Source organism: Xenopus laevis, chromosome 8L (assembly GCF_017654675.1).
Source record: "Xenopus laevis strain J_2021 chromosome 8L, Xenopus_laevis_v10.1, whole genome shotgun sequence".
In the NCBI taxonomy this organism is placed as follows: Eukaryota; Metazoa; Chordata; class Amphibia; order Anura; family Pipidae; genus Xenopus; species Xenopus laevis.
In genome coordinates this window covers 59,497,851-59,511,609 of record NC_054385.1, presented here as the reverse complement: position 1 = coordinate 59,511,609, position 13,759 = coordinate 59,497,851, and the positions used below count along the sequence as shown (strand labels likewise).

Below are 13,759 nucleotides of genomic sequence, written 5' to 3'. Positions count from 1 at the left end.
TGTGATAAACCACAGTTAAGTTATTTTTTAACAAGGGGGGCAATCACTTTTTCACACAGGCCCATGTAGATTTGGAGTTTTTTTTCTCCCTTAATAAAGTAAATCTTCATTTAAAAACTGCATTTTGTGTTCAATTATGTTATCTTTGACTAATAGTTAACGGTTTTTGATGAGCATAAACATTTAAGTGTGACAAACATGCAAAAGAATAAGAAATCAGGAAGGGGGCAAATAGTTTTTCACACCACTGTATAGTGCCAACCCTTAGGCTTATCTTGCCATAAGTTACTAGTTGCTTCTGACTGGAATGACCCTAAATTTTCCAATATGAAAATCGCAAATGATTTTGTCATGCAATGTGATTGATTCGATCGTTTTTTGGAGTGTAAGTTATTATAATATTTGACTGGTTGCATGATATTACCTTCATCTGATATCTAAGTGACCCCATGATGATGCATTACTTGGAGCTGAATTTGCAGCATAAACTCAGCATAGTCTCTTCCGGGAGGGAGAGGGGAGTATGATCGTCTAGCTGTACCAATTCTGTGTAGATCTTTCAGAAGCAACTTAAGATGACACCACTAATACTGCTGTACTACACCAATTTTTAAAACAGATATGGCAAACGGGGTAGTATTGGTGTTCTATAGCAGGTGTTTCAAGGGGTGGTTTTAAACTAAAGGAGAACTAAAGCCTTTTTTAATATCAATATGATAAATACCAGATGCAGGGATTAACCATTTTAGTGTGGAAAATTTACTACTAAATGGGTCCTTCGACCCAAAACAATACATAATTCTAAGTAACTTTCCAACATACATCAAATGTTTCCAATGGTACGTTCTTTGTAAAGGTCATAGCTAATGAAAGCAGCATCTGCCAGGCTTAGTAATGTTAACTGGAAAGTTATTTAGCCTTTTATTTAGGAGCTCTCAAGTTTTGTAGCTCAACAAAGCATTTGTTTTTATATTCGGATGGTGACCCCTATTTGAAAGCTGGAAAGAGTCCGAAGGCGGCAAATAATTAAAAAACTTTAAGACTAATTGAAAAGTTGCTCAGAATTAGCCATCCTATAACATACTGAAAGTTCAAGTTAAAGGTCAAGCACGAAGTTTTGTGTGTGTGGCGAGCCCATTCAAGTCTAAACTTTATTCATACATAAACACTCATCAGTAGTGTGCTTAACATTTTACAAAAAACAATTTACACAGTTTTGGACTAGCATGAAAGAGTCTGATCAATTCTCTGCCTTTTCCTCATGGATTTCATGAATATTTGCAAAATACGAAGCAAGGTGCAAGCTCCGTTTCTCTCAGCCTTGTCCCACACACAGGGCAGAACAGGAACCGGGTCAATGAAATGGAAACGTAGCTAAAAAATAAAATCAAGGTGAAGAACAGAAAACACAGAGGCAGATCGCATTTTTACCAGAATTTAAATATTTATTTTTAAACCATTTAAAATCCCCTGAAATATTGAAATAAGCTTACTCTATTAACAGATTTACAAGTAATAACTACGAAGGATATATGGGTACCACTATCTTTTTTTGTCTATTTGAGAAGAAGTTATCTTATAAAGCTTTCTGATCAAACTGTATTTACAACTTTTAATGCTTTTATATATTTATAAAAATATTCTTTTTATTCATAACATTGTTTTCAAAAACTATTTTCAGACTCTCTCAAGATAAAAATTGACGTGAGCGCGGAGTTAGAAAGCGGAAAACGCAAAACAGAGACAGTTGCTTAAAATTAAACAAAAAACAAAACAGGAATTAAAAGTGAAAGCAGTTGTGTAGGCACCACTTCTTTTTCTCTCCCCGCTCTTGGCATGCGCCGGCCACGTGTAGCAAGTGAAAGACTAAGGAGAACGAACCCCACGCAAAAATAAGCATGCTGCAATATAAAGGTGCTGAGCACTTTGCTTTAGACATTTTCACGCTAGTATGTTCCTTTCGCACTGGAGAATATTCCTGATCTAGAATGCGCAAGGGTGGTTTTTTGAAACACAAAAGGACAAATCTGAGTATTTTCTAAACTGCAGCTCATTCCATGGCGTGCTCAAAAGTCTCATGTTGGGCTCAGGAGTCTAAATAGTTCTGTTAAGGGTATAGAATGATCTGATCTTACTGCAGCTGCACAGCATGTCTACAATCTATATTGATATGGAATCGGGCATTATGATGAAAATGGTAGAGCAAAGCCTAATGGGTTGATGGAACACACTCATACTTTGCATTCTCAGTGCATTATATGCAATTCTTCAGTTCTATAGCACATCACCACCACAAGCTTGAAACAGTGTTGAATTAATAGACCATCCTGCAGTGTTCCACAAGAGATTCGTTCCAGAGCTTGCTGTACGCCATTATATTGTTGCTTAGCATTGCAGCATGCTTATCCCAGCAGAAACTGGAGGCGAGTTTCCCTTAGCCCACTGGATGCCACTAGAGGTCACATAACAGCCACCTCCCTGGTCCCGAGGGAGATCATAATATCCACCTCTGTAAAATGATAAAACACTGTAATGGCAATTTGTCCAAATGCAGCACTTCTGTTGGGCACCTCTGCATTTACATATTTGGCAGACATCTCGTGGGGTTTACTTAGTGCGCAAGAGATTGGCCGTACATTGCAGGAGAGAAATGGTGGGCCAAGGTCTCTGGCACTTTTGGGGGGTTATATTCCCTGTAACAAAAAAAAATGCAGGGCTCAAATCATAAAATAAACACATCCAGTCTTATATATATATATATATATATATATATATATATATATATATATATATATTATATATATAAAAAAAAATTACACCAGCTGCAACAAAACAAAAATGTTGACGTACATGCGCAAATCAAGCGATTCATTCTATATATACAGGAGATGGGCCTGGGAAAGAACGCATCCCATCTAGCAGTACCATAAATATAGGACTGATCATTTACAGTTCTGCTGGCTGTTTAGGAAGGAGTTTTACTGCCAAACATCAGGTTTAAGATGTGAACGGATATCCACAACGGAGCTACTCGTAAGAAATGGTAAATACAGCGTTAAAACACACATTCACTGGAGTATAAATAGGTGATGGTTGTTCGAGTGAATCGGAGAGAAAATAGGTTATATTACATGGAAAATGTGGCTTGGGAGGAAGATGCTGGTGCAAACCATTGTCTCGGTATTCTGGCATGGGGGTAGCTTTTCACATGATATTCAAACCCCATCTGTAGCATAGCAAGTACATTATCAGTTAAGCTTTTGTCTGCAACACATGAGCAATCACTCAAGGCAAAAAAGGGTTATGTGAACTACCATTAAACAGAACAAAAATATTGCTTTCATGGTGTTTAAAAAAAAAACAAAAAACGGCAAACTTACACTGTAGACCGAAAAAGCTTGATAGCAATTGAACTAAAGTTTCTATGCTTTCCTAAACTGCACAAAGCACTGCTGCTGTCACATTATTCATCTCATCAAATGCAAAGGGAAAATAGGGTGCCAAAGTGCATTCTTTAAAGCAGCAGCAGCAGCAATGTGAATGTAGCCTACCTCTACATGTCAAAACCTCTGTAGGCTTGCATGCAATTCTCCAGCAACTGGATGGAAGGGAGGGCAAAAAAGGGGTGCAGATGAGCATAGTATGAGCAGTAGTGATATGTATGAGGGACTGAGAGATTGGTCAGTGCTTACTAGGAGGAGAGACAAGCATAGACTGGCTTCATGGATTCTTTGATGGAGTGCATGCTTATGGTCTACACAAGCCCAAGGCATCTAACACATTTGCTTTACTCTACAGCTGCTAAATGGAGACTGTATTCCACAAACTAATACATTACTTCAGACTCTGTAAAGAATACAGGAGAAGTAAAGCTTTTTCTAGAAAAAAAAAATCCACAAAGATTCCATCAGTGTACAGTGCGACATGACCACCACAACATACTGCTACTCGCATATCTTACTACCCGGGAGCAGAACATTTACAGAATTAAACAAAAGAAGAAACAGTAATAAAAGTCATCAAACTTTACAAAATCATTTCCTGAAAATATAAAACCATTTACACCATCAATGAGAAAAAAAAAATGGGGAGGAGAAAAACAAAAAGGGGGCGGGTGGAGTTGTTTCCTTCCAAACTCTTAATCATGGTCAATGTTGTGTTTAGCAAAGGTCCAAAAAGGCACAAGGAGCTGAAAAAGCGAAGCACGGCTAGGCTTGGAGTAGATTTGGTGGGTGTCCCTCAGCTCTTCTGTTAGAGCACGGTCGTGGTCACAGGAACAAAATTAGGAGTCGTTGACTGAAAACCTAGTAATAAAATAACTATTAGTCTCCAACAGCTGCTCTATGGTACATGGACAAGCAAAAGATTTGCAACTTGAAGTACATCCTTGAAATATGGCAACTATAAAGCTTTATTACACTAAATACATATATACAAAGTATATACAGAGATAAAGAAATAACTTTGAGAAAGGCTGGGTATCCAGCCAAAACGTCAATTCACACTACAATAAATCTTTTTATTTTTGGCATTAGTGTGGTATCTTATTCATCTCTACGTTTATGGTATTACATTGCACCCAAGCATAGTTTTTTCATGTGATGCGAGTGCCTCTACCTTTATGGCTATAAAGTATATATACATATATCCCTTGAATGTGTGCTAGGGTGTTTGCCATAATCTGATCTGAAGAAAAACCTGCATTCCCTTAGGTAGGTAAAAGGTATTGGAGTTGCAGTAGGAGGCTGCCAAACTCTATATACAGTATGTACTGAAAGTAAAGTATCAGCTTGGGGCTGGGTGTTAAGCAACCTATTGGAAGTATCTTAGTATTTAGCATGTGTATGTATAATTCTCAGCACTTACTTTTGGAATTTTTCCATAAGTTTCTTCACCATCTTGTCAGTAATTCCAGGATAAGTGGCCTCAGCTGTATTGATACTTTTTTCAAGTTCTTCAATTGCATGTTTCCTCACTAAGTTGTTTCGGTCTTGCTGTTTCAGCTGAAACATATGATGGCAGACATTTACAACAATGATACAACTGACAGATGTATAACCCTTAATATATAAAAGGCCACTTACCTCTGCAAACACTGGTGATATTATTGCAGATAAAGAACTCAAGGTTTTCACAAGATCCTGGTCCTAAAAGAAAAGAAATGAATGAGCGCGCACATTTATTAACATTCACCTCTCAGATCCAAAAACCTACAGTAACATAAATGGCAAAATAAATCCGTCATTTGCTCCATATTTATTATCTGGATATATTTATAAACACTTTAGTTTTGCCTAATACAGTATTATGCATTTTATTTAAGATTTTAAAGCTTGACCAAAACAGAAGGTTTTTTTCAAATATTTGGATTTGGTAGGGAATATGACACTTTGTTTTCAAAGGAATTATATTTGTCTCTCTCTCTAATTATTAATTAATTATGATAAAGACCCCATTGAGGGTCGAAACGTCGATTTAATAAAGCTTTATTGATAAGTACTAGAGTGCACCAGCATTTTTGTAAATTTATATATATATATATATATATATAGACACACACATTATTTTCATATCTACAGCTACATATCTTGTGTACTTTTGTAATTCTTAATCAACTGTAAAATGGACTTTGTAGGAATGATAATTGTTATTGCTGGTCATACCAGTATATGTATCCTACATATACAACAGAAATGGAGCAGTCTGTAAGATAAAGCATTTCTGGAGCCTTTAAAGAGATCTCATATGCAGTTATACTGGAATGGGTCAGAAATAATACTGCCTCATATTTAAAAAAACATGGAAACATGAATCAGTCCCATTGATTGAATATGTGCTAAATAGAATTGTTATTTTTAAAAATGACATTTATTGGAGCTGGCCATAGCTGTCCCTGTTACTATTTACAAATAAGCTGTGGGGATGCCCAATCTGCATATTCTTTCCCCTTAAAAGAGAGAAACTTGTTGGAATCACCTTTTGGGCTTATCTATTTTAACAGGGAAACCTACTGCAAACCATCTGCAGTTGTTTCCATGTATTTACTGGCCGGCAACATTTAGATGATCAATTTAAATACTGTAGGTGGGCTGTAGACTGTTTTACAGTATGGCCATGCATTTTAAGTGTATAAAAGTAGGTATAGTACCAGAACATACCGTTCCATTCTGCATTGTCTTGGACTCTGGCTTCTTCCGAATAGTAGGAAAACTCCATTCTGGGTGGGTATGGTTTTCTTTGTTGTTTGATTCTCTGCATTTAAGAATTTAAACTCTGTGAACTTGAAATTATGGCCATTTAACAAGAAAGGTTAATATTTTTATTAATTTATAGACCGTTGTCTTCATTAAACGGGTGGTTCACCGTTAAGTTAACTTTTAGTATGTTATAGAATGGCTGATTCTAAGCAACTACTGTAATGCTCTGTAAGGCTGCAAATGTATTGTTATTGCACCTTTTTATTAATCATCTTTCTATTCAGGCCCTCTCCCATTCATATATCAGTCTCTTAGTCAAACCAGTGCATGGTTGCTAGGGTAATTTGGACCCTAGCATCCAGATTGATGAAACTGCAAACTGGATAGCTGCTGAATAAAAAGCTAAATAACTCAAAAACCACAAAGAATAAAAAAATTTAAATTGCAAATTGTCTCAGAACATCACTCTCTACATCATGCTAAAGGTCAACTCAGAGTTTTTTTTGTACCTCCAATGAACTGACAACTCGTATGGTTTCCTATTTAAGAAAAAACATGATTCGGCGAGTTTGAGTTGCGAAACCCAAAAACCAGAATTAATCAAGTTTTCTGTGAAAAAAAGAAACCTCAAAGAAAACCCTCTGAAAAAACTCGAACATCATGAAGGCTATTAACATCCTGAAATAGTTCAAGGGACCTCTGCCAATGACTCCTCCATGACAGATTTTAGATGGTGTATTATCAGAGTCAAGCCATTTCCAGGGTCGGGGTATAATTAATCTCGAAAAATTTGAGTTTTCTATTTAAGCCTGAAAATGTGAGTTTTGACAACTTGAAAACTCGAGTTTTAGTGGAAAACACAACTCGAATCTTAATAAATCTGCCCTAAGAGTAAGTGCTTCCAAAAATTTTCCCAAGGAATTCAATTAAACTTGAACTGCTCATAAACTTAGAGAGACACCCCGTGTAATCCCACAGCTGCTGTAGCTTCTTTCAGGCAGTGTCATATTGAAGCCAAAATTTCAGTTAGCTACTCTTTTAGAAAAGACGCACGTGGGCGCCATTTAGCTTATTCTGCCCCTTACTGCATTTCCTATGAATGTTCTGTTATTGAATAATAGTGTATTAAGTGTAGATTTTCAACTAAATAATAAAAGAATGAAATCTTTAAAAAGCCTTCTCAGTTGCCTGTAGCAGCTTGCCATTTTTTTTTTAGTTTTAATTTAAAAAGAAAAAATGCCATCTTCTAACTGCCAGTGATGATGCACTTGTTCAGAATGCTTTGGGCTGTCGCTGAGAAGCGAAGCGTTGGGGGACCTTTTAAATCCATTAGCAAAAGGTGAAGTTATATTTGTCACAGAAACTGAAGGCTAATTGTGCTGAATCAACTCTGATTCAGAATGCACTTGTTTCTATGCTGCCATGAAATGTTACCAATCAGCCTTCTATCATGAATTTTACACGAATACTAATTATATATAAAGCAGTTGATGTTAAGGCACTTACGTATCAGAATCGTCAGAGCCTGAATCGCTGTGCCCTTCAGCCTTCCATCTTTTGAACCGATCAATAAGCTCAGTCAGGTAGGATGTCCTCTTGGCATTCTTCACAATATATTTGTGTTTCAGGAGTTCTCTAGCAGTGGGACGCTGAATTCAAAATAATGTACAGCGGTTGTATTAGTTTTATTAATATGCTTAGGGCTAAAGAAGTCTGCTTTACTTTAGGTTACATGCGAGACTACAGTGAAGGTGAGTTCGTATTGGTAATGGGGAAATACACATTTACACTTACAACTAACTAACATGTAGTCTGTAAGAATAGTTAATTAGAAAAACAATTTCACTTAATTTATTAAAAAAAAATAAATATGGCATTTCCTCACTCATCCCCTTATCAGAGTGTACGGCCAGGCTTTAATCTACAAAAAAAAAAAACTGTAGCCACAAAATACTCACGAAGCTGGGATCCTTGTTCAAGCAGGAATCGACAAACTCTTTGAATGGTTTACTGAAGTCTCCTGTTAAGGATGGTGGATTATTTTTAGGGATGAGGAACAAAACCCTCATGGGATGCATATCCGAATTTGGTGGCTCGCCTTTGGCCAGTTCGATTGCCGTAATACCTAGGGACCATATATCAGCCTGAAAAACAAATGGGGAAAAAAATTAACTTTGCAATGAAAAGCTATTGTTCACATGTTATTCTTTTAGGCTGGTGCTGAGAAATGAAGTTACAACTCTATTAAAGGGGTTGGTCACTTTCAAACACTGTTGTTTTCAGACAGTCCTCAAAATAGAGAATGAACGATCTAGACTCAGCCGAGCACGATGGGCCCCTCCGGTCAGCTTCACAAAGTTCCGTGTGCTCAATTGGTCTATACTGCTGCCTGTGTGCTGAAGGTGTTAGCTATAGACCAGTACTGGCACGTAGTGACGCTCTGCTCTTAGATACGTCTTTAGTTTACTGTACTGGCACGTCAGTATGTCTATTGACACCTTCAGCCCTAAAGAAGTATGCGAGAGCGGCGTGCCACTACGTGTCTATAACTAACACCTTCAGCACACAAGCAACAGTATAAGTGCCAGATCATTTCACTAATGTGCCCAAAAATTACTGTTACGGCTAGGCGATTCCTTATTCCACTGTGCTGGCGGGCCGCATTATTATAATTTCATGATGGAGGCCGAGGGCCGGTGTAAATTTGAAAATGGGTCGTGGACATGCCTGGTTTAGAAGGTGAACAACCCCTTTAATCCGGTTAAAAAGATTTGGTTGCTATTTCTGACCACTGAATGTTTTTTTGAACGATTTTTGAAAAAAAAAACAAAAAAAACAAAAAAAAAAACAAGACTAAATGACACTTCAGACTGACAATAGAGGGACCAAACAACCACATAACTGGCCCATGTATGGGTTATTAGGATTGCAGCCGCTTTGAAGAGTCAATAATAACCAGATTATGTTTTGATTCAGACTTGAGAATCCAATAATATGGAGTCGCAGCATCAAATGTTGACAGTTGATCATACGTAAGCTCACCTTGGAATCATAAGCAGACTGCTGTATGACCTCCGGAGCCATCCAAAATGGAGTCCCTACAAATGTGTTTCTTTTTATTTGTGTGTCTGTCAGCTGCCCTGCAACACCAAAGTCTGCAAGCTTCACATCTCCTTGCTCAGACAGGAGTACATTGGCAGCTGCAAGATAGAAATACTACTTAGAACCGATTCTGATAGCAAAGACATTCTGATAACAGACTGGAAAATCCAACATGCCCATACCTTTGATGTCCCTGTGAATTTTATTCTCAGAGTGTAGATAGTCAAGGCCTTTCAATATTTCTTTTAGCATGGTAGCAATCTGGAACTCATCAAAAGGACCAACACGAAGCTAAAGATGAAAAATTACCATTGGGGAAAAAAGTCACTTTTGGTGCACATGGATAGGTTATTAAAATGTACAAAGATATTAAAATAATCATCAGATAATTATACGGTGTACTTGCACCTAGGTCAATTTAAATAACCACATACCATAACAAATCTAACTAGAAGGGAAACAAAAATTGCAGGGTAAAGGTATTCTATGGCTTGCTTCTGACATATGGATGGATGAAAAATGGCAAAAGAACACCTGTAAGGTTATAGAATTATTTTCTTTTTTCTAAGGTCTAGGTTGATTAGCTGAAGAACTAGACTTATCAGCCTTGGCCCAGGATGAAAACCCAATTATACTTTTCAGTTGATCCATTTTTTGCTTATTATGTCACAATTTGACATTAGTGTTGCAGTATTTGTGACCAGGCGGTGGCAGCATATCACAGACCACTAGGCTTCTGTTCAATACCCCATGTTATGAAAATTCTCAAAGGACGTGTGAAGTGCTCATCATTGCCATAAATTTCGCCTCCAGTGGAGCTTGCACTCCAATTTCTCACATTCACACTTGAATCATCTTTATACAATTAACCTGCCTGTATGTGTTTAGATCCAAAAGCAGATTGGCACACCTTATTTACAGATGCCAAACTACACAATATGATTTGCCAGCACAGCTGTGGCTTCAAACTGTTATTATATGTGCCGATCACAGTAGGTGATGTGGTCCTTCCGCTAAGCAGCTTATTGGCCAATATATGGGGTGCTTTGATGGGCCTGTCTGACCGATAACTGCCAAAAATGGGCCAGATATTGATCAGGTTTAAAATCAGTCAATTTTAAAGTTGGGGGCAAACTACATTGGCTTAATGATGCAATCCTTGCTCCGACCGCCTGCATTCCCATCATTGTAACCTTATCAAGGTGGGCATATCGGGGAAAGATTCGCTCATTTGGATTGCCAAACAAGTGGATCTTTAAGTTTATGCTTAACTTTACACACCCAATTGGCTTTATGTGCAGGCAATTTGACAGGCTAAAGTGCAACAGAAGTGCATACATGTGCTGATGGAAAAACAGGAAGCAGCATCCATGTGTTGTTACGCAACTCCCTCAAGTGGATTGTCCCCATAAGGAAACATTAAATATACAGTGAAAGTAAAAACGGTTTACAACAAGCTTATCACTTTAGAGCAAAAATGCAGCCTAGAAATTACACACCTGCATCGAAACCATAGTTAATAAATGTTAGAGTATGTGGACTTTAGACTTAGAGATGCCTTTGCCTAAAGAAAATGTGTGCAATTATAGGAAAAATGCACTGCAGTTATTTAAAAAATAAAACCTGGGATAAAGGCTGTTCAATTCATCCTTGGAAAATGTTGAAATATCTAATACACATATAATGGCATGATGAATCATTTCCAGTGTTTTATCATGCCAGCACTCTTTCTGTGGGTGTGGGACAATAACCTAGAATGAAACTGACCCCCACTGACAGCACCCAGCAGTTATTTTAGAGGCAGATTTATCAAAGAGTAAAAAGAAATTTTTCTGTATTTATACCCTTTGATAAACATGCCCCTAAACTGCAAGTTCCTGTAGAATATTTCCTAACTAGGCCTGCCTGTCATTGCTAAACTGCATTAATGTTAGGGTTCAAAAGAAAAGTAGCATTTGAAAACAAATTTTTATGCATTTTTCACTATCAATAGTTCTATACTGTTCCAAGCAGTACTTAAATGTCTGTTTAACTACCGATTGCCTTTAGACAACCTAAAACCTGAGCAATGTCTTTGTGCATAAACAGTTACTAGTGAGTATACATTGATGTGGGCTAAATTAAACGAAATGGCTATTTTTACTTTGCCCGTGAAATCGTTTAATATCTTTAAATGTTTATTTAAAAAAATCAAGATGAATGCCTTGCTAACAAGACAAAAATACAATCCCAGAAAATAACATCAGACCTGCCCAAATAGTCCTTTTGAAAGTTCTAACTTGTGGGTGAATGCGAGAGAGGTGGAAAGAAAGGAGTATGTGTGTGCCTGTTGGCTTTCTCTCACCCTAATGAATGATGCACACACATAAAAAGAAAGAGTGCCATTCAATCCATACACTGTTTAATGTAACCAATAACTGTGCGTGTGGCAGGAAATTACAGCCATGACATTTTCAGGGCAAGGAAAACCTCAACTCAGAAAAGCATGAAAGAGTCTTTATTTAATACAGGTATGTTGGGCAATGCCCACGGAAATGAGCACCCTGTAAACAAACTGAACTCAGTTTCCGCTGCAGTCTTTAAAAAAAAAAAAAAAGAAAAAAAAAAAAGGGTGAAGGAATTGGCAGCACCCATTCGGAACAAGAGCGTAAGGCTGACTTTGCACTGCTTTTTTTCCAGCAAAACAAGAACACTTATGTTCTGCAAGCCGATGGGCTTTTAAGCATGGAAATCAGAAGCTGCTGAAAAGCTGCTTTGTAATATCACCAAACAGTAATTTGCTGCTGCATCTTTTATTATGGGAGTTTTTAAAAGTACATGTAAAGTGCAATGAACCATAAGGAGGGGCGTGCCGTCGTTTTTGGCTGGAAATCCCCTCTCAGATATGATTTTGGTCTCCTATTTGATTGCCCAGTAACACTTTTTTTTTTTGCACGTTTCTATTTTTAGGAAAGGCTTATGAACATTTTGATGATTTCCACAATGGCATACTGCAACCATGTGTTTATCTGGAGAAGCGCACAATAATGACATGCTGCAGTTACTTAAGGACAAGAATAATCACATATTACATTTGCTTACTTGTCATTGTGGTTTAGAATTGAGAATCACTTGTCTCGGTGGTTGGGAAAACAGTGCACATTATCTCAAGAAACAAGAGTGCAGAAGAAACTCATTTGTATTGACATTTATATTGTATATTATTATTTATTAACACCACATGTGAATGCAATAATGATGAAAACCAAAAGGAAGTCTGGAAAGCAGACCTCCCCCATTTCACTTTTATTATAGCTGCCATCAACTTACCAGATCTAGTGCTGATCCTCCACCTAAATATTCCATAATGATCCATAGTTTGGTGCCCTGCAAGGAAAGAAATCCTTACATTAGTACTAAAAATCTGAATATTCTGCACATTTGCATGGATAATAATGGAAACAACCTCAAAATCCGCACTGTTGTAGCATCACCAAAACTTAGTGAAAACTAGTACTACAGTACTAAAATGGACAATTTAAAGGGGGCCTGTCACATTAAGAAATAATTCCAAATTCATTTCTATTCTGTCAAGAAAAATAAACGTAACTTACACAGTATACATTATTTAAATCTTGTTTCCTTCAGTCTTGGAATTACACAGTCACAGCAAGCAGACAGCTGTCATTTTATGAGCATTGCTATTAAAGCAATCTTTGCATCATATCAATGTCTTGTTTATGTAGGGGACTTGATGAACATGCCCATGCACTGGCTGCACAATAAGATGGTGAGGAGGGAAAGGAATGTGAGGAATACAGGAAGCGCAGAATGAAAAGTGAAAGTAATTGCCTGTCCAGTCTCTATGACTGAAGCATAGAAATGGGGTAGGCAGTACATGATTGACAGCCGAGATTTTACAGTACCTTTTCGAACAGGTAAGGCTGTGTTAATATATTGAAAAAAAAAAAAAGTGGAGTTTCATATTTAATTTGAAAAGGACAATTTTTTTGTGTCTAGAGGCATATTTATTATACTGTGCAAAACATGTGTAAGTATGTAAAAGGCTGTGTAAAATAAATGGCAAATTTATCAAGGTGTATGTAATTTTACACCATGCAAATGCCAGATCTGCCACATTATTTTACATTGCTTCCAGCGGAAGTCACTCTACAAAAAAACGTGATGACATTTTGTAACATGGTGAAGCCTGACTATGCGGACTTCTTTGAAAGCAAAGTTGACTATATCCACAAACAATTTTCCCACCCTTCAGACACCAATATTCTCACTCCTCCTAAGGGCAAGACCAGACATGGCGTTTTTACGTTGCACTTTTAAAAAAGCTTGGTCGGGCGTAAATCTACATGCTTTTTTTAGCACGTAGATTTCTTTTCCCGACATGCACTTCTCATTGTTCTCGTTCCCCATAATTCCACTGGCAAGAAATAGAAAAGCTATTTAAAAATAGAAAAGCTATT

At 37.3% G+C, this 13,759-nt stretch overlaps 1 protein-coding gene across 2 annotated transcripts in view; it reads right to left on the bottom strand.

Annotated features, from left to right (window-relative positions):
* Positions 1-1,424: 1,424 nt before the first annotated feature.
* The window catches only part of LOC108698480 (serine/threonine-protein kinase 26), a 35,590-nt gene continuing 23,255 nt past the window's right edge, over positions 1,425-13,759 (bottom strand). Inside the window, exons 3-11 of one of the 2 annotated variants that reach the window (XM_018229996.2) lie at positions 12,609-12,665; positions 9,482-9,590; positions 9,240-9,397; positions 8,156-8,341; positions 7,704-7,846; positions 6,159-6,252; positions 5,085-5,147; positions 4,867-5,003; positions 1,425-4,304 (exon numbers count right to left, since the gene is read on the bottom strand). In XM_018229996.2, coding sequence (XP_018085485.1) covers positions 4,283-4,304; positions 4,867-5,003; positions 5,085-5,147; positions 6,159-6,252; positions 7,704-7,846; positions 8,156-8,341; positions 9,240-9,397; positions 9,482-9,590; positions 12,609-12,665 — 969 coding nt within the window. In that variant the 3' untranslated portion in view covers positions 1,425-4,282. Of the gene's footprint in view, positions 4,305-4,862; positions 5,004-5,084; positions 5,148-6,158; positions 6,253-7,703; positions 7,847-8,155; positions 8,342-9,239; positions 9,398-9,481; positions 9,591-12,608; positions 12,666-13,759 lie in introns of those variants that run through there. The other variant, XM_018229997.2, reaches the window with a different exon arrangement.